This window comes from Quercus suber, unplaced genomic scaffold (assembly GCF_002906115.3).
Source record: "Quercus suber isolate HL8 unplaced genomic scaffold, Cork oak 2.0 scaffold_342, whole genome shotgun sequence".
NCBI classification, from domain to species: Eukaryota; Viridiplantae; Streptophyta; class Magnoliopsida; order Fagales; family Fagaceae; genus Quercus; species Quercus suber.
Window position 1 is genome coordinate 584,592 of NW_027069794.1, and position 22,266 is coordinate 606,857.

Consider the following 22,266-nt stretch of genomic DNA (forward strand, 5'->3'; position numbering starts at 1 on the left):
ATCCATACGTGTATATCCCACCACCGGCAAGCCATCTATAGGTACCCCCATTATAACCTCCATGTCTTGCAACGTGATGGTCATCTTACTGTAGGGCAAGTGGAATGAGTGCGTCTCTAGCCGCCATCTCTCCACCAACACCGTGATCAAGCTATGGTCAATGTCTATATTTGGGACCTGAAGTAGCCTATCTAATCCCACTTCTGTGATATAAGCGGCGGTACGTGGGTCTAACCCACCTTCAAACAGACCTTCAAGCAAACCTTTCTCTTGGTGACGACAAGTCAGTACACCAGGCACTTCCTGCAAACAGAGTAGCTTAGTATTAATAATAGCATTCACTAAGCACGTAATAATTACGCTTCAAACTTAAATGCCAAAAATCTTTCTACTACATATATTGACTACGATTTTGGACAAGTGCATACCTCGCCTGCCAAAGGAGCATCCCAAAGCAAACTTGAACGATGCACATCCTGCCTCGTCAAGACATCCTGTATAGAGGGTCCCGCTCTATGTGGGTCCATATCTGGCATAAATTATAGGTGATTAATGGCCCATTAGGTCAATACAAAGCATAAACATTCTAATTCTCTTTTTAAGGAGCATGACACATCAGGAAAATTCATTTTGTTATGGAAGATAAGACTAGCTCCACTAATTTTGAAGTTGCATATTTTATGTCGTCGGTAGTAAGCAAAACTTTCTTGTCTTTGTTTGAAAATAATATTCCAACAGACCAAAGTTGTGACTAAGGTTCAATATTATAAAATCAGTCTCTCAGATTCTTTTGCAACTTAATAGCCCTATGAACCACTTATCTTAAAGAGTACAATTATAGAATAGAGTCATTAGGTGGTATTAAAAGTATGACTACAATCAATCAATCATGATTATTGATTAAATATAAATACTTCAAAAACTTATGGTTAAGAATGTGGATTGAGCCCTCACACCTAAAATCTCAATGTAGTACATTCCTATCATGACTATTTTTTTAAGGGAAACTTATGGTTTAAGATTTAAATGAGATCATAAACCTAGTCACCAAGAATATTATGAATTTTTTTTTTTTTTTAAATTTCTACAATCAGACTTTGCCTCAATTGGATTCTTTGTAACAACTCTAAACTACAATTACAACTACCTGTCTTCCCTCACCCACCAATACTTACCACAGCTCTCACATTTATCAATTCAGTATCAGCCTTAGTTATGACCTAGATAATGGAAATTTTCATTCAAATTTGTCTATACAATAATTCAATCAAAACAAAGAAAGAAAGAAAGAAAACCTTGTTTATTGAGTATCATGTCCCAAGATTGATCATTATTTAAATTCCTGGCAAATGTACTATGGCAGTGGGACAAAACTTTACATGTGTGCCTCAATCATGAATTTAAACTCTTAAGTGGCCCACAAAAGTTAATTAAATTGAATTTGGTAGGCGTGTGCACAGTGTAGAGCTTAAAATCAAGCTTGCATATTAAATTTGGCCAAAACCATAGAGGAACACAAAGTAACACAAAAATCAGTGGTGTTATTGAATGAGTGACAAGTTTTAATATGAGCCATATAAAAAAATTAAAGCATAAATAGGTTACCTTTATTCTTTATTCTTTATTCTTCTTCTTTTTTCCTTGGCTGGCCTATCTATTAGCCCCCAATCTAGGTATGAAAACTTTTTGTATTACCATTTTTTTTATGGTCCTTTAGTGTAAAACTTATAAGGGTCTATATAAAGTAGCAATTACCAACCACATGGGTTGCCCAACAAAATTACTCTCAATTTTTTTCTTTTTAAAGGCTAAGAAAGAAATTGGCTTTGTCAACAACTGCTTATTCTTAGGATACAAGCTAAATAGACATCCACTGAACTCAAATTATCTTCTTTATCATTTCAAGTATTAATGTGTACCAAAGAACCTTATGCTCATGATATCTTTCAAAAATGTCCCCATCCACCACAATTTCAAGATTTCTAGTACCTTTTTATGTGTCTATACTCACTAGCGGTTGTTATGTATCTAGCTTCAAAAAGGAAGACTCTGTTGTTTCAACCTAGTCATTGTCACCAACCTTGAGGTATAATATAAACATGACAACCACAATTTAGAGTCATATCCATTACAATCTATAATCTTCAATATTTGTTTTGACACATTAATTTTGAGTCATATCCATTACAATTTATAATCTTCAATATTTGTTTTGACACATTTATCATGCATTGGCTCTGTCTTTCACTCTTTCTAAGTAGGTCCTATTTTTTTTTTTTTTTTAATGGTTCTAAGTAGGACTAGGGAGATATGTTTAATGTGGTCCACTTAAGGTTTTTATTATCATAATTATTTATTTATTTATTTATTTAATATTATAGTTGTTGAAAAATAAATATAAATACCCATAGAAACACTTATCTAGTGAAGACTTATTTGAAAATAACTAGCAATAACAATCATAACTATGAGGTATGTATGCCATTTTTTTTCTTTTTCTTTTTTTAACTTCTCTTAAACCCTACATATGAGACCCCATTTCGAAAATCATGGATTTCTTTACATGAGTAATAATAATTCATCACTAAGGAAATTTAGACTAAATAGCATTTCTTCACCATAAGCATAAAATGGAGGGTGAAATACTACAATACCAATAACTAAGTCCTAGTCTCAAATTGATTGGGGTCAATTATGGATCCTCAACAAAGTACTCAGAGTTGGTCATATGTATTATCTATCATTCTATTCTATCCGAAATCTGTGTTTTTTTTTTTTTTTTTTTTTCCAATATTTCTAATTTTGAATCCATTAAAATTTCAAATGAAAGACGTAACCCCAAAACTAAAAAACTAACCTTAGTGCGAGACAGTGAGAGAGCTGAGTGAGAGGTCGCCGACGAGATTCTTCTGCCACCGATGGAGTGAGGGTTTGGGCCGCCGATGGAGGGTTTGGGGTTTTTATGTTTGGGTGTGAAGGAGAGTAAGAGTGAGAGTGTGTTCACAGTGAGAGAGTTGAGTTCGGTCGCCGACGAGAGTCTTTTGCCGCCAACGAGTTTTCTGCCGCTGATGGTGTGAGGGTTTGGGCTTTGTATGTGTGTGAAGGAGTGTGAGAGTGTCTTCTGGTAAGTGAGAGTGAGAAGTAAAAGTGAGAGTAACAAATAAAATTGAATCTTGTGTTATTAGTAATGTAGTACAGCCATACTCAAGCTAACCGGACTTGGGTACTTTTTTAAACAATACTTGAAACCACAAAGCTCGAGTACCAAACGGAATTTTTAAATCCAATTGCCATGTCAGCATGCCACGGTGGAATTAGAAAATAGGGTACTTGAGTTCACTAAACTCGAGTACTTGAAAAAGTGGTAGTTCCCTGTTTATTTCCAAAACAGTGTTTTTTTGCCAAATATTTCGAAAATTAATAGTAAAAGGCCATTTTGGCCCCCAATGCTCCCCAAAGACTGTGTCTTTGGTCTCTCTCAGTCCCCCCTCTCTCTTCCAAGGTGACTCTGATTGTAAGAGTACTTGAAATGTGGTGAGGAGCTCAGTGACTTGGAAGGAAGGTTGATGGAATTTGGAAAATGGATTCCAATACTCTAAATGCGAATCATTTTTTTATTATTAATATATATTGATTACCTGTAAGTCATTGTCTTTCTTCTTACTCTTAGTTTTGTTGGTTGTTTGTATTATCATTTTTCCTTTCCTTTGGCATATACTCGTATTGGGTCATTTTGGTTGGAGTGATTTAATCCAAAAACAGAAAATTATAAATTAGTATTTTGTAAAACAGTGTCTTATAAAATAAAAGCAACTGGGTCAGTTTGGTAAAGTGAATTGTGTTACTTATTTGTGCTAGTTTGGATAAGTGTGTCTCCTTGACACAATAATTTAAGGATAGAACTTAAGTATAGTTCCTTAGATGTAATATATAGGCTTCCCAAATCAAATTCAAACACATGGTTATGTTGAATTTAACCGTTCTTGGAAAAGAAAACATTGGTCAATGCACCAAAAAGAGTTTGAATTTAGTTGTGGAACCTATCGTAATGCACTTAAGAAACTATACCCAAGTTTTATCTATTCTACTGCATATCCTGTTAAGGTGAAAAACTCCCCACAAGAGTGACCAATCTGTTGCCTGAATTATAGAGGCTACTTTGGTCATCTTTGTATTCAATTTCTGTTACACTTTCATTTATGAGGATGATTTGTTTCTCATGTTTAAGTTGATGGTACAGAGTTCTCCTCAAATGTGATAAACCATTACATATGTTGAAATTCAAAACTAAGTAGTGCTATGAATAGATCCTCTCCTGTCTAATCAAAATTTCCCGCCTTCTTCCTCATTCCAAGCCTTCTGCTTTTTTTTAAAAAAAAAATTAATTAATTAATTAATTAATATTATTATTATTATTATTTTTAATTTATGCTTAACAGATGAGATAAGACTATCAAAACTAATTTTTAGCTAGTACAACTATAGAGTCTGAGAAAAAAAAAATCTGGAAATTGTGAAATGTTTAAGTTATTAACTGCCATTTGCTGCCACAGAAGCTGAATGTCTGGATCATCATATATACATGAGCATCTCATCATATCGTAACCCACTTTTATTTTGTGATACTTCACTCTGATTTTCTCTTCTTTTTTGACCTCCCAAAGTAGACTGTTCAGGCAAAGTTGGCATGCTTGAACTACTTGAAGAACTGGTTTGTGGTGGAGGTGAAGATGGACGTGTTATACTCATCTGACTCGTGCTACTTATTGACGTCGTAGGGCCTATACTAAAGCTTCCATCTTCACATTGTGATTCGGAGATATCTGGCGTGGTAACTTCTGATTCACAAGAGCCTGGCATGCTAGAGGCTGAATCTGAATCTACTGGGGAGTAGATTTTTATACCACAAGTTGGGTTTTTTTCGATGATGTAATCTAAAGATTCAACCACCTATAATGAATTGTACAACAACTGTGGACATTAGATTTATTTGAATGATATGAGAAATGACTACTGTGATCAATAATAGTTTGTACTTAGAACAAATATCAAAGATAATGTAGAAGAGATAAATATTTAGGTGCTTCAGCCATGGAGCCCAACATCTTTAGAAGGGGATAATATTCACTAGAGCACCCACAGAAGACGTGGGATATGTGCCAAATGCTAAATATTTGGCACATATCCCACACCAAACCCAATTTGAGGCCATTTAGCAAATGTGGGATATTGTATTTTTTTTGCAACATTGAATAGTACCGTGGCAAATTTGCCACGGTACGGAATGCATGTGGTAAAATTTTTAATGTGTTGATTGTGTTGATGAGTTATAATAAATATTATTTTAATTAATGCGTAGTAAATATTATTTTAATGTATATAATTGAATTATAAAATATCTGATAAATGAGATATTGTAAAATGATGTGGTAAAATAATAAAGTAGGCTTTTGGTGTGGTAAAATGGCATAATTTTTAGAACATCTACTACGGATGCTCGGAAGAAGTGAAGATAGATGGATTTGCCAAGTCACTCTTGATCTCTCATATGAATCTGTAATGTAAAAAGACCTAGTGATAACTGATAATATTGGCCATATTAAATCCCTACAAAAATCTCTAATGTGATAATTAAATTAATGCAACCATTTCGTTTGATTCATTATAGAAAGTTTAAATCACTGCTTCAAATTAATCAGTTAAAGTTTGGCATACGCTATTCTACTTAAAGTAAATGGTGGTAACCTTGACATGCTATTCTACATAATTTAAAATGACACATACACACATAGAAATTTCCTCAAACTCTTATTCTAATCCTGTTACCTATTTGAGTATTCTTGGTATGGAAAGGAAATATATTATTTGTTAAAGAAGTGATTTGGTATTCCTTATTTCCAAGAAAAAGGAGTTATGAGTCTTAGAGCAATTACATTAGTCTGTGTAAAAGATTCTATTTATTTTACACAAAAATCTACTTTTTCTATTTTACACTATTACTTTTACAAAACATCCATATCAGTTTATTTATTATACACACTTTTTTATTAAAATAATATTTTCCCTCACTTTTTATATTATTTCCCACCTACCCCCACTTAACCCTTCTTTTTCCTCTGAATACACCCCCTTCTTCTTCACACCATTCTTATCTCTATCTCCACCTCTCTTTCTTCTCCTTCTCCTTCTTCTTCTTTTTTTTTTTTTTTTGGAGAATCTTTTTCTTTCCTTTTCTTCGTCAACCCATTACAAGCACTCCATCAACACCGATCTCCATCAACATTGATCTGCATCAACACCGATCTCTGTCAACCTATCACTGATCTCCATCAAAACCGATCTCCGTCAACCCATCACTAATCTCCATCAACACCGATCCACATCACCGATCCAAATCGCCTCTCCAATCCATAATCTGATCACTGATCCAACGATTTTGTTCTAGTGGTTGATTTTTTTTTTGTTGATTTTGTGGTTGATTTTTTATTTTTGTAGTTGATTTTTGATTTTGTGTCTGTGGGAGTATGTGTATCAGAGGAAGAAAGAACATGAGAGGGAGAGTTAGTTTTGCAGATGGAGTAGAGAGAGAAAAAAAAAAGGAGCGAACCAGAAATTATTAAAATATTAAATGCACATGCTATAGTAACCGTCCATATATGCACGGTTACTGTAGCAATTGTGCATTTATGCACAATTTTGCACCCATTGATGTGGGTGGTTTTTTGCTCAAAATATGTAAAATCAGTTAGTTTTTTCATTTTGCACAACTTTGCACAGACTGATGTAATTGCGCTTATATAAGAATTAGTATTATGGGTTTCAAGGCTTTGGTGAGGATAGGAGAATACTTTTAGAAGAACATAGATTGGTTTTCTTCAAATAATAGTTTGGTAATTCTTTAGGGGTTGAAAGACACCCATGTGTGTGAGTTGAGAGTTTATCTATTGTTTGAGAGAGGGAGCATTGTGTGTGAGTTGAGAGTTTGTCTATTGTTTGAGTGAGAATGCATCATTGGGAGTATTAGGGTTTTGGGCTTGTGAGAATATCAGGAATGTGATTTGGTATTGGGGGCAATCGGATTTGGGGTAGTTTGTGTTTGTGAGATTTGTGAGGTTATGTTTGTATTAATCCATATTGTTGATGGTGGATTTTGGTTGGCATTATCCATGGATGTAAGCATAGAGTTTATCAAAACACTTTAAACTTTGGGTCTTGTGTGGATATTTTTAGTTTACTGTTCGTGTGGATGCACTTCCACTAGCCTCAACTTCCAGCCATATACATGCCTACATACCTATATACATACATACACACATAATTGATTACAAAATCTGCAAATTCCTAAATAACTTCCATCGAATTCTTTAAATATGGAGATGCAATGCCCGCATTGGCAAAGGCAAAACTTAGGTGATTTATGTAAGAATGTGACAAGCATGTGTATTCTTAACGCCATAGTTTTTATACAAAAAAACATTTCTTTTGTAGAAAGACTTGATTCATGCAGACTTACCCTATCCATCGTTAATCTCTTTTTAGGATCCTTGGTGAGACATTTTTGTGCCACTAGAACCATCCAAATCAGTTGGTAGAAATCGTGTGAGTCCATTATTTTGGGGTCGACTAAGAGGGGGTAGTTCTCTTTTAGTAGTGGTCTTGCCTGTATATAAGGAAACCTGTGAAGATAATGCAGAAATGTGACATCAAACCCTATGTCCCTTATTTTTTTCCCCCTCAACATATCATTCAAGGTTGGTAAGCAACTGGTACTGTTAGTCTAAAGCAATTTTTTCTGTAAATTTTATAATAAGGATCAACTTGTGTTATTATTGATTCTTCTTGCTCATTTCTATTCTTCTTTAGATTCTCCCCCATCAAAAATAATAAATATCTGCTTTCTTTGAAAATCAAGCAGAACATAGGAAACATAAATTGGTCAGTATTTAAGGAATTGAGATTTTCATAAAATATATGTGCTTGATAATTCTCCCATTCTCAACTGCTAATTTTCACCATAATGCACTGCTAAAATAATTTATCATAAATAATGGATCTATTGGCATTGCTCTAAGATTAAGTATCAGACATATATTTATATGAATAAGAAATTTAAAGTTTTAAGCTCGTTACCCATCCCACAAGGCTTTGCCCTTCAAGTTTCTTGTCTGTAGTACTCCTCCCAGTTATTAGCTGTAATAGAACCACCCCAAAAGCATACACGTCTGTCTTGGTTGACACTTTCCCAGATTCTGCATATTCTGGGTTCAAGTATCCCAGGGTTCCAACAACTGTTGTCTCTGTGGACTTTTCTGAGTCTTCACGTTGGGTTTTTGCAAGACCAAAATCTCCTAGCTAACAAAAACATTTGACATGTTAGATGAAGGTTGATGTAGTAGTATGTTTTCGCTGCGCATTCGGTTAAAAAAAAAATCATATATTGATGTGTATTGATAAATTACTAATTGTCCCAAAATCTCAAGTTGTTAGGAAATTGTGAATTTAAAGTCATTTAATCTAATACTCCCCTTCACGTTGGGACCTCTTTCTTTGATACCATGATAAATTACTAATTGTACCAAAAACTTAAATCATTAGGAAATGGTGAATTTAATATTTTAATCTAACATGTTTCTTGGTCCAACTATTTTTTCTCAAATCCAGTGCCTTCAATGGACAGGAGTAAGAAGTACCAAACATATACAATCTTGGACTTATGTAGGTAAGCAAACCCATCCAAAGATCATTCAACGTGGTATCACTTGGCTGGGTACTTTGCTCTAGCTGGTGAATTTTGCACTAATGATAATATATCTTATTATTGATTGTTTTAAAAATATGTAAGGGACAAATCTAGATATCATAAGTTCAAACAGGTGTCTTTCTTATGTGTCACATGCAGCATAAAGGCCAGGCTGAATCATTTGCTGGTTTTACCAATGTAAATGCTTTATAGGTCGTTGGGCAGATTGGATATCAATAACTGATTTAAAAGCTATATGTATTTGGCTAATTACCAGTGCTTCATGATCATGGGTTATGAGGATGTTGTTTGGCCTCATATCTCTGTGAATGATCTTGTTTTCATGCAGATATTGTAAACCTTTGGCAGCTCCTCTAGCTATTCTCAACCTTCTTTTTCCAACTGGGGGGTCCTTGGTTGTGTCCTGCAGCATTTCAGCAAACATTCCTGTTGGATTAGATTTTCCTATTTTGCATTGTATCATAAAAAGCATACATAGCAATTATTGCAGAGGATATCTATATAAGGGCTCTTTTGATTTTATTTCATTCTTACTTGAGAGATGTTGATCCAGGGAACCATAGCAGACATATTCGTAAACAAGCAGCCTGTGGTTTCCTTCTGAACATGACCCAAACAGCCTGACCAGATTCTTATGTCTGGCTTTGCTGGGTACATGAACTTCCGACTTGAATTCCTTCTCTCCTTGCAAGCTTGCATTTTTATGTTGCTTAACAGCAATCTTCAACCCTTGCAGTTCTCCTCTGTACACAGAACCAAATCCACCTTCTGATATGTAGTTCTTTTGGGAAAATCCTTTTGTAGCTGCTTGGAGCTCTGCATAAGTGAAGTCTCTCAGCCTTCCAATTTTTGGTCGCCTGTCTTTGCAGATAGAACACATGTGATTATCAAATTCCTCCTCCATCTCATATCCTTCCGTCCAATCACTTTTGTTGCTTTGTTGTTCATCTGGGATCCCTGCATGAAATGCTTCTTTTGGACTACTCTCTTGATTATCAGCAATGAAAAATGGGGATCGCTCTCCTGTTGCTTCTTGTTCGGAAATTGTAGCATTTTCTTCCTCTTGAATAGGCAAAGGAGAACATTTATTTGTCAATAAAACTAGAACTAGAGGCTTCAGTATCTCCCTGAATTGAACTTGAAACCATAGTGGACATCAGCTGTTCACTTGGTGACAATTTAGAAAGTAAAGTAGAAGTCAAATGACTGGGGGGTTGACTGACAATCGTCACAATATTGTCCTTTGTCTAAGCTGATCATGTGATCACCTGGACATTCCGTGATAATGTGGAGTCATGCTTAAATTCTTGTTGCAATTTTTAGACATGGAAAAATTGTTATCATTCTAAGAAACTATGTATTATACAAATTAGACACCAAGAATTGGGTTCATTGTGTCTGCATTTTGATCATGTGTTAGTGCATATGTCGATATTGATTGTACGGTGAAAACTTACTTGCCACGATCCAACTGTGCTACAGTATGTCATCAGGTATCAAGCAATTAAAGGAGTAATTACTTTACAGTGGATCCTTATTAAAATGATACTGTTCATATTTTGTACTCTTTAAAAGCGGCCATAGGTTCACACCCTTAAAGAGTGTTCATAAATTGATTGGTGAAAGGTCTTCCAAAAATATGATTTTTTTGTTTGACATTAGCTAGTGTATCATGGAACCAAACCTACTCCAGTTTCATAAAAATGACCCCCGAAACGATTTCCAAGATCTCCAAGTATCTTATAATGAAGTAGGATATTGTTACTGTCCGGGTTGAACTTACTCTTAGATCTGTCAAACCAGTGGGTCAAAACAGGTGACTTTCAATTTCAACTAGAACACCCTCTCCCCAAACCCCCAAACCATTTAATAAGGTCTGTCTCAGGTTGATCTCATTAATTCCAAGTCAGGAAACTCCCTAGCCAAACCTGTTTTTATGCAGGTTTGGGCTGATTGCTTGGTCTTCTATATAACATTTTTAGGTATCTTCAGGTTGTACCTAATGCACAAAACTTTTATTTCTACGGAGTCGTACCCAATTGTTTTTAGGTTTCTTCATGTCTGGGTTCAAAATTCTTTAACCTGGAACATTTAATACTTGGCTCAGATTTAGGATGACATAAAGACGTGTTTCATAGGGGTCAAAAACTTCTTACCAGTCTATCACTGACCCATTTTTTATGTACAGGGTTCAGGTTATATTTTGTTAAATCTACTTACTACTAAGAGTTTGTTCTTCACCTGGGCTCCCTGGTAACATTTCTCCATATGTTACTTGGTCCACAGTGCTTTCTGCGGCCAGTTTGCTGTATCCTATAGCTTTTGGCCCTCTCAACAGCACAATCTTGTTGTTGCGTTTCATTTTTGATATACCACATGAAAGCTCCTCCAAGAAGTACTTCTTGTCTTGCTTTATTTGCCTATGCCAGGAATTATACAAAGCAAAGCGGAGTTCATGAACAAATTAGTTTATTGCCTTTATAATTTTATTTTATTTAAAACTAAAATTACAGATCTTTTTTTTTTTTAATAAAAAATTCAAATAATGTGTTTTAGAAATCTGGCAGTATAAAGTGTGAACTTGAAGATCTATTAATGGCATGACTCTTTACATGAAAATACTTTGTTTTCATCTAACATGCTTTAAAAATCTGAGTATGAAGTGTGAACTAGAAAACTTTATAGTCATGGCATGCCTCTCTTACATAAGCTGCTTTTTCCTTGAAAATACATTGTGTATAAGCATCCATAATCTCTCTCTCTCTCTCTCAAAGGGCTAAGCACTTTACTGTCTACGTAATTAATACATGTAAAAATTCTTTTGGAATTCCGTGAAATAACTTTCTTACAATATTTGAATGAAGTTAGAAGTTGATTTTAAAGTTCAATTTCATCACTTACACAGGGTTGGGTAATCATCAGATTAAGATCAACAGTTTTGATATGACTAACCTGTCGAGTATCACCCATGTGGCCCTCAACTTTTTGGCAGCGTTTAGAGCGACTGTCCTTGGACAAGGTCCAGCATGCACCTTTATATTGAATTCAATCTGAAATTTCATGTGCAAAAATAATTCAACCAACCTTTAGATTAACTAGTCGCAGACCTGCGCAATGTGCGGAAATTTTTTTTATTTGCTATAGTGAAAAATACTATTTCTATTTTAAGAACTCAAATGGTAAAGCTAAAAGCTATTCATTCCTAACTAATAGTTAAAAAGAAATTTTTTCTCAATAAGCATACATTAGACAATCTACCTCTCTCAAATAACAATAGCATTTAGTTTATTATGAGAGCACAAAAATTTCTGGACAGGGAGCTAGACTGCACATGATATACCGACTAACCACCCATATTGCTACGATCCAAACAGTTCACCAAACTATTCAACGGATAAGAGCGATGAGCAGTGTCTATAAAGGGCATGGTTGTAGTCAACGTGAGTTAATGACTCATGCAGTCATGCTTACAAAGAATTCCTCATTAATTGAAGATAAATGATATTAAAACTTTACCCTGTGCAAGTAAAGCATAAAATATGTTAAGCAATTGCAACCCCAGTTTAAGAAAATTATGGCCAAAATATCTTAGAATCCCAAGTAACCTCATAACTACGACACTGAAATAGAGTGTTGAAACCCAAGTAGGTTCTTCTATAAAGTAATTATATCTCCACAGTAACTAACCCCTATATATGCTTTGATTTCAAGCTCTCAGTAGAGTTTGTCACAAAAGATATACCAACCCAATGTGGCACATTTCTTTGAAGATTGGAACTTCTCTGGATGGGGTTCATTAGGGAATTGAAAAGGTAATTTCAAAGAAATAAACAGTAGATTGATACCTCAATGCATAAGACACTTTCTAGAAATTATGTTGTCCTTAAAATATGCATGTTAGCATTGAATGAAGAAGACCAAACTTAGATAAATCACATATAAGACAATGAGAATCATTATTGGAAATTTAGAATATCAATCATTTGGAACTTTGTCGAATCTAGTTAGTCATCATTTCTTCCTAAAAAAATATACAGATTTTTTGTAAAAATATATATGATTTATGACTGTTAAAAGGGACAATCAAACAGGGGGCCAACTTCAAAATCAGAGGTGATGACAATCTGTGCTACAAAAACCAATGTTTTTAAGTAAAAACCGACCTAAGAAATAGAGGAGTAGACATAGTGGAGAGAGCAACTTTACCACCAAATCTTAGATGTGTGTTTGGTTCATTAAAGCTACATCAAAAGGGAATCTCCTTCACCTACCAAATCATTTTGGGAACCTCAGGCCTCATAAATGTTGTGGGGTAAAATACACCAAGAGAGGGAACTACAATGATGTAAATTTGCTTTGAAAAAAAAAACATGCATATGGAGTTAATAGTCCAATTTTGTAAGGGATTAAAAAGAAAAACCTTCAAATGTGCATTGTGTCGTTTTCTCTCCCAATGCCAAATATTTCCATCATTCATGGTCCTAAACCTGGATTTGAAATTCCTTTAAAGACATTTCAAAAAACATTTAGTCCATAAAAAGGTGTGCAAGGTTACTCATGAATTTTGATTGCTAACCCTAAAGTGAACCACCAATGTTGTAGATGATTTACAAAAAAGTGCAACTTAATTTGACATGTAGATCATTACTAAAATATTGATACCCTCTAAGGTATATTTACATTTACATTTAAATTTATTTTATATGCACATATGCTCATTATGCATCTTTCATTATATTAAGAAAATACAAAACCATTTTTAACATTTAATGAGGAAAACCCCAAATTGAATTTATAGTATTTATTTTTTTGCATTGGAGCATAAAACTGCTCAATTTAATTTAATGAAAATATAAATACCTTTTATTAAGCATTTTGGCTGCAAAACATAGATAAAAATTATGTGATATTTTGCACCAGTCATATTTTTCAATAGAAAATATCTAATCTCTGAACATATTACAATCTTATCTAACGTTATCTCAAAATCTGAATATTAGACCAATGGTATTGCAACATGTTAAAAAAAAAAATAAAAAAAAAAAAATACCAACACCCAGAATCATATAGTTCCAACAGAGATATTTCAAATTTTACAGTTGATTCAAACTCTTGATTTGTTTTGCATCTAGTAATGGTGAAGTACTTGTTCATCAAATTGTATTGTATTGTATTGTTAGTTGTACCTATGCCCATTTGTCACCAAGCCACATCATGGGGTACATCTAAATATCAAGTCTAGCTACCACTGGTTTTGAAATATCAATGGATATTAAATTTATTAGTTTAGTTGCATAATCCAATTTGGGTGGTGGGACAACAGAGAATATATACTTTCGCAAGAAGATGCTTAAGAATTAGGAAACAATCTACCAACCCATCTTAAAATAAAACTGCAACATATAATCATACTAAATCTGTTGAGTTTTGAATATACAATAAATAAACAATTGAAACACTCAGCTATTTTATCAAACAATTGGCGTGCATCTAACAAAAGCAAAATTTAAAAGATATAGGAAGATGTAAAGAGAGAGAAGTGGGCAGTTTTCTAAAGAAGGACTCAAGGGCAGGGGAGAAAATAAAAGAAATTAAAGAATATATATTTTTACAAAAAGAAACCATCAAGCAAAATAATAAAGCAAGAAATTGGGATGTATGGATACCTAGACATGTAACGTATTAGAAAGTAACCCAGCAGTAACAAATTCAACACCCTAGCAAAAATGAAACCATCCACACCATAGATGAAATAGGCAGAAACAAACGTAGAAAGGAAAAAAGAAACCATTAAGCAAAATAGTAGAGCAAGAAATTGGGATGTAGGGATACCTCAACTGAACCACCCAGCTTACATCAGTATTTATATAGATGTGCGGAGAGGAAGGAAGACAGAGAGGTTGCCATTAGAATCCAAAATAGAAGCTGAAACTGTAGAACAGAAGATGAAATCGTGAGTGAAACAGTAGAATAGAAGCTGAAATCGTGAGAATCAAAAGGTGGGCAGGGGAAGAAACTAAACCTGAAATGATGAATAAGTTGTACCCGTGAAAACTTAAAGCATAAGTTGCAACAGAAGGTAAGGGAATAGCATAAGTTGTAACCGTGAAAAGCAATCAGGTTTGACAAAGGAAGTTAGTTGAAAAGGCTTTGGGTATGGGCTTGGGCTTTATAGTGGATTTAAATATATAAGAAGTGGACTTTAAAGTAGAGATAGGGCTGAATATAATTTTAGTTTTATTAGTATTTTATTAGTTGGTAAAAACTATTTTAAAATTGAATTAAAAATTCAGAAAATAGGATGAGAATGATATGGCGGTTGACGTGGCTTAATGTGAACGTAGCAACATTAAATGCTACGCTTCAATTTTTAGTAATATATAGATAGGGGATCAAGTAACAAACTTTTCCTATAAGTTGCTATACTAAGAATCATGTGGGCAGTAGCCAACGAGGGCTTGGCTGAGTGGGTAAGGTTCGGACGCTTCGTGCAACACACCTAAATTTGAGTCTCACTGCCCGCAGGCTTTCGTTGGTGGGTAAACTTAGTGGTGAGGTGTACTCATAAAATGTGAGGTGACTCTCACACAGAGGGTATAGAACGGGTACCGACTACGGACTCCCTGATCGAGGCCATTGACTCCCTGCCCAGGAGTGTAATATAACCATAAAAACCCCCATTTTTTGCTTCTCCAAAAAAAAAAAAAAAAAAAAAAAGAATCATGTGGGCAGTACTTTATTAAACTGTTAATAATATATTAGAAGTTTATCACTCATATCCTGCAGGAACATGGTTATTCATTCATATATGTCTCATTTGCAATCCAGATGAGGCAACTTAATTTAATTCTTTGGCCTGTGTAGTTTATGGAATCCTTTTTGGCAATCTTTACCATGTGCTCATAAAAAGCTCAAATAATTTGATTTACTACGACTACTAAAGGTACTTGGTTTCAGTGGAAAGTTAATTATTTGATGCACTGGACCAGCCTTGAGGATGATCCAACATAGTTCTTAGGCTTTCAGGAACCTGCTTAGTTGAAATAAAGCATGCATAGATGTTAATTTTGAATTTCAAACTTGATTATCTGTTAATATATAGAAACAGAAACCATTGCACAAGATTTTGAAGGAAGAATATAAGATTCTAAAGAAACCAATAGACAACCTTACTTGTTAAAAAAAAAAAAAAAAAAAAACCAATAGACAATCTTGCTCAAAATCAAAAAAGATGTAGAGTTGTGATATATTTTAGGAAACTCAAAACATAATTGTGTTGTTGTTACTTTTTAACTATATGTTTTGGGTGCTTGAAGTTTTTATATTCCGTAATTATTGTAGGTCCCATTATGGACAGAGTAGTCCCGTGAGGATGGTGTAAGGTTGAATTTAATCAACCATCTTGTTGGCTTTATTCCGTGCCAAATTTGCTTGTATTTTAGCAATTAGTAACTCTGTATTTATGTGGGAATTATGTAAAGGCAATAAGTGAGAGTGTGTGAAGAATTGCTCAAGATTATGCAAGGATGCAGAGACTCGCGGTTGGACTCGTGGGTTACTCGCAACTGGCAAGCTGCCAAAGTTGACACACGTGTGGAGTATGCAAGGGAGTTGAAGAGTCACGCCAGCTGTTACACTACAGGACAAACATCCCAGGCTAGCTAGGCTGTTAGCTCGCGGCTTGAGCTCGCGACTCAGCCAAGTTGCAAGACCAAGCTGCCAACTAGCCTTGTTTTGAAAAACTTGACTCTTTACATTCCTATCTCACCCTAGTATAAATACCCCTTAAACCCACGAAATGTAGAGAGATTCCAAAGAGAATTTTGAGAGAGAAACCCTAAAGAAAAACAAGATTGATTCATCCACAATCTTTACCTAAGAGATTCTTCAAATTCATCTACTCTCTTCCTCTCCATTGATACATCTTTGAGAGGTTCTTGATCAAGTCATTTTCTCACCATACCCACGTCTGTGAGAAGATTCTTTTAGTGCTAAGAGAAACAGTTTGGAAGGGACCAATAGTTATTAGTTGATGCTATGAGCTATAGTGGAATGTGGTAAGTTAGAGAAGAAAAAGGTTTGGCGCAACCTCGTTGGAGCAAAAAGCTTGGAGAGCTTAGGTACTTGGGTAGATTAGGCTTAGAAGGTCTATTGCTGTTCATGTATCTCAACTACATTTTCTAGTGGATTATGGACTGCTTAGAGGGCGACGGAGAAGTTTTACGCCCAGAGCTTCGGTTTCCTCTTCGATAACACATCGTTGTGTTGTCTTTGTGTTTGCATCTCTCTTCCCTTAATCTTTACTATTTAATTTCTGTTGTGGGTGTGATTTTAATTAGTTTAGATTGTTTATCAATTCTGTTGTAAGCTTGTTATCATTTTTCGCACATACATTGTTTGATATAAAGTTTGAATTGGTAATTTGTTGTTTGGGGGTCTAAACGTTCATAGTGTTTTCAACGCTATTTAAACTTTCAGATGGTGATCACTCCATCTATCAATTAACACTAAAAGATGATCATTGACAATATTTGTCACTTAAATCTATTGAAGCTTGCAGGTCGAGGTTATAAACCTATAATGCATGTTGAGATTTCAGAAAGTATCGTGTCATGTGCATAAATGAAACTAACGAAACATGATATGATGGTTGGCTGCTACAAAGTAATTCATACTTCTATTATTTCCTTAATTTTACTGCTTCTATTCTATTCTTGTATGTGTTGGAATACTGTGGTCCGTGGATATTGTTGGTTTGTTATAATAATGTGTGCCAGTACATGTACTGCATGTAAATGGCCGTATATTCCTTTGGAAGGTAGGGTTAATCAGTAAATTCTTGTTTCGAGTTTATGGGTAGATTCTGATACCTATATAATACAGCTCTCTGGTTTCATGAGTTGGGACTAGAAAAATATGAAGCCTGACTACAACTTTTTAATCTGACCTTAGCAATTTTCTGGATCTCCTCATCATTATGGTACTCTTCATTCCTTCTGGCAAGTTCTTCCTCAACAATTCTCCTGTTGGCTCCAAACATTGAATTGATATCCATCTTGTTCTTGTATCCCACTGAAGAGAGAGAGAGAGAGAGAGAGAGAGAAGAAAAGGGTATAGAAATATTAGAAACATCAGTTCTTTGTGATATATAGCTGTGATTTTTAATATATACTTTCATGTCATTTTAATTGTGCTTGATGATGATGATTAGCAAGAAGAAAAAAACAGAAGCAGGAATGCTTACACAGCTTCCCTCTCATGAAAGAAAACGTACTAGGGTTATTAACATGGTGAAGAACTCCGAGAAGTGTAACCACATCTCCAGGCTTAAGTGATAAGCCTTGCAGGGTCCATTTGATTGCGCTATAACTAACATCCCTTGATGCATCTTGGATCACCAGTACCCTCTGAGACTCTTCAGACATGATTTTTCTTGAAGTTCTTAATATGATACAATGCTTAAGAGAACTTTGCTTAGTACGTACTTCAAATATTTATGTGCAGTGGTTTCACTTGTTCACTTGATTATTTAGTCCTGCACTACACGCTTTTTATTTATCTTCTAAATTTCTCTTGCATGAAATGCCATTATGGCTCTATATATTCTTCCATATTTATAGCTACTAGCTAGGTACATGTGCACTAACTGAGAAGAAGCATAGAATCAATAAGGCTATAAATATCTGATAATTATCAATTTGAGCAGGTATGAATTCATTTAAATCTTGTAAAACAAGTCAAGAATAAAATAACATGAAAGGAAAAAGATAGAGGATATTTTATGCAAAAGATAAACAAAGAAGACAGAAGATTTTGTTAATGTTCACAGATTCAGATAAATAGAAAGCTTAGACGAAATATAAGAGAAAATAGTGGTGGTGACTGGCGACTGGTGAATCCATGCAAGCTTCTCAAACGTTAGTTTGAGCGCATATTCGGATATCCGAAAAATGGACCCCGGGAGTTTCTTCTGTTGAAAGAAGATCCAATTTAGCCTTTGCTTATATGGTGCAAAGTCCTATGCAAGAAAAATGAAGAGGTTGATGAAAACAAAGCTCTAAGAAAGCTGTCCTCGTGGGAATGTGAGTTTATTATAATGTTCTTTGGATGAATTTTTTATGTAATGATAGACAGCTAGGTATTTGTCTATCAATAAGCTGGACATTGTAATAAAATTTGTGTCTCTACTCTCAACCTTTGTCTTTAGCGGTCTTTTTTGCAAATGACATAATTTTATAAATGCATCCAGCCAAACTTAATTAGTGATGTAGCATTTTTTTTTTAAACTTGAGTTTGTCAAACTCGAGTTTACCAAACTCGAGTTCCATGTGTTATGAACAATTTGATCAAACATAATGTTTGGAATTCGAGTTCCAAAAGAGTGCTACATAACTAATTAAGTTTGGCCAGTAATGTTTTTTTTAAATTTTTCCTAAAAATTATATTATTTGGCAAAATTAGCTGTCATTAGTAAATGTTTTATATGAGCAAGATGGCTGAGATGTGAATGGCTATGCAGTTGATTCAGTCATCACTTCATTATGATATACTAGTAGCCACGTTTAAAAGTACATTTGTTGATTCTGTCTGGAACCTATAATAATTGAAATAAATAATTCATGTTTAATAAATAGACAGCATCACTTTAGCTATATTATAAATCATTAAGTATTACAAAGAATGCCAGGCCATCATATTTAATTCGTTTTATTTTGTATTTCATGTACGTTAGTATGTCATTTTTTCTTGAGAGGAATCTAACTTAAAGATCCGTGTGTGAGTGACAAGGATATAAGCTTTTGGTTTTTAGTGATAAAAGGTCTTTTATTAATAAGTTTACATTGTACTAGGAATAGTTAAATATAAACTTTTGGTCACCACGCTCCCCGTAGGCTATAGGAATATACTCTTCTCTCTCGTATAGTATCCATTTGGTAATGATAAGATGAGAGATTATCATATCATTGTAAAAGAATTTGCATTGGTCTATGTAAAATAAAAAAATAAAAAAAATAAAAACTCACATTTTACCCAATTAACTCTCAAAACCTTTACATCAGTCAATGTAAAATTGTGCAAAAAACCATTTTCTCGATAATAACTACATAAATATATATAGTTATTGTAGTTTTGTATTTATTTTTTTTTCCTCACCTCTTGCTCACATGTCTCACCTTATATATATTAGAAAAAATAAATTTTTATGCTAAAATAAACATTAATTTTTGCACGAGCTGATAATGCTCAAATTCAAGATAACCTTTTCCTTTATACTAGTAGTATGATATTAATCTGCAACAAAGTAAAACTAACATCGCATCCTCAGTCCTAGTATGAATACTTGAATAGCAAACTAGTACTTGTATCTTAGAGTTGCATGCTCTTTGTTGATGATACTAGGATAGCACGTGTCCAACTGCTAAAATTGAAAGAATAGTCAACCGAAATAGACAAAAAGTTGATGATGGAAAAGATGTCAGTAATCGGCTTCGATTTTTTCACCAAAGAAACATTACTATTATTTTCAAGATGTCAGTAATCTTCTCCAATATAGAATATTTCTTATGCAAATTAATAATATCCATTTGAATTGTCAATCCAATAGATTCATGTCTAAACTATTTAATAGCTTGCGAGAGGCATTGGTGAAGCATAAAACTATCCAATAGCTTTGCAAAGAGAAAATATACCATGTTTTGGTAATATCAACTTATTATCTGTTTTGGTATTTTCTATCCAATAAATGAGTGACATCTGTTTCAAAAAACTATATTAAATTACTCCAATAAATCATTAATTTATCTTCTCAATAGTATAGAAGATAGTGATTAATTTATTAAAATAGTTTGATGTGATTTTTTGAAACATGTGTCACTCATTTATTGGATAGGAAATACCAAAATAGATGCTGAGTTTTACCGAAACATGGTATACTTTCTGCTTTGCAAGGACGGGGATTCAAGAGAATTTTAACAAGATGAATTCTTCCAATAATGCATGAATGTTCATTTCCCTTGGTTCTATAAACTAATTAGAACAAAAAACAAAATTCAGCATACTTGTACGAATTATTATTATTACTTTATTTGGACAAAGGTTCTTTGCCTTGATTCCTAAACGAAGACAAGGAGACTTCAACATATTAATTTATTATATGAATTTGACTATCGTTAGGATAAAAGTTCATCTAATGCATTATTAGTCCATTATTTGGATAGAGGTTCATTTTTAAGATACCTCATGCATTAGTTAGTCCACCATTTGGATAAAGGTTCATTTTCCTTTGATTATATTAATGTGTCTCTAGGGTCCCTTTTTCCCACAATTTTATTGGACACCCACATTAGCATTACCTATTTTATTCAAGCAATAAATAATGGATCTTGAAATTTCTTTGAAGTTCATTTTTAAGATACCTCATGCATTAGTTAGTCCATTATTTGGATAATGGTTCATTTTTAAGATACCTCATGCATTAGTTAGTCCACCATTTGGATAAAGGTTCATTTTCCTTTGATTATATTAATGTGTCTTTAGGGTCCCTTTTCCCCACAATTTTATTGGACACCCACATTAGCATTACCTATTTTATTCAAGCAGTAAATAATGGATCTTGAAATTTCTTTGAAGTTCCAACATACCCAAATTTGATACAATTACATAGGTTGGATTTTAGAATTGAGGATCCACATTTTTTAAATTGGGCTCATGGTTCATAAACTTCTTCACTTTATGGGATGGGCTCATGACCTATATTGTCTCTACATTATATAATAAATTTATAGCCCACATTATTTCTTTACTTCACAGATTGCAAATAAAATCTCTATTTTCTTTATATAATTAATTGAGCTCATAGCCTACCACTTTTCCTAAATTTGAAGAATGAACTCAAAGCTCGAATTTACTAAAAAAAAAAAGCTCAAAGCTCGAATCACAAAATGGTCCCAAAGTCCTAAATAGGCTCACTCTTCACTTGAATCAAAAGTCCAATATGAACTGGCATATTGATGTTTTGTATCATGGACTTTCTCAGTGAGAGCCCATTGAGGTTGTGAAGCCAATGCACATGTCTTAAAATACCAAAGCATTGGATCCGTTTGATTAAAAGAAGGTCCAACCATTCAAGCCCAAACACAACCCACTAAAAGACGAAGGAGAGAAGCCTTGTGCAAGGTCAACCTATTGTACGCACGTGTGGGAAAACAACAAAGGAAACTGAATTGGTTAATTGAACTAAAGACACCACACTAAAACACAAAAAAGCAAGCTGGTGGCTTGAAGGCAAGACAACTGTAATGGGGATTTATAATCTAACTTTCGAAGCTTCACACCCATGCTGCCAACCCATTGAACAGGCAATACCCCTCTATCCTCACATCATTTGTCAACGCATTTTGGGGGAAAGGGGTCTAGCTTAGAGAAGCTATGGCCAAAACTCAAAGAAAGACCAATAACTTGCAATTTTCCAACTACACATGATGGATCGAGAAGAAAAAATCATC

At 34.1% G+C, this 22,266-nt stretch overlaps 1 protein-coding gene across 1 annotated transcript; it reads right to left on the reverse strand.

Moving 5' to 3' along the window:
- Positions 1-4,489: 4,489 nt before the first annotated feature.
- LOC111987937 (serine/threonine-protein kinase RIPK-like) lies at positions 4,490-14,776 on the reverse strand. Its single transcript, XM_065759798.1, has 11 exons — positions 14,594-14,776; positions 14,428-14,478; positions 13,182-13,263; positions 11,714-11,811; positions 11,003-11,181; positions 9,950-10,029; positions 9,296-9,917; positions 9,015-9,187; positions 8,131-8,352; positions 7,514-7,660; positions 4,490-4,950 (listed from the first exon to the last, which is right to left on the reverse strand). Exons 2-11 carry the CDS (start codon positions 14,433-14,435, stop codon positions 4,573-4,575), a joined length of 1,989 nt encoding a protein of 662 aa, XP_065615870.1. The 5' UTR covers positions 14,436-14,478; positions 14,594-14,776; the 3' UTR covers positions 4,490-4,572.
- Between the last annotated feature and the right edge of the window lie 7,490 nt (positions 14,777-22,266).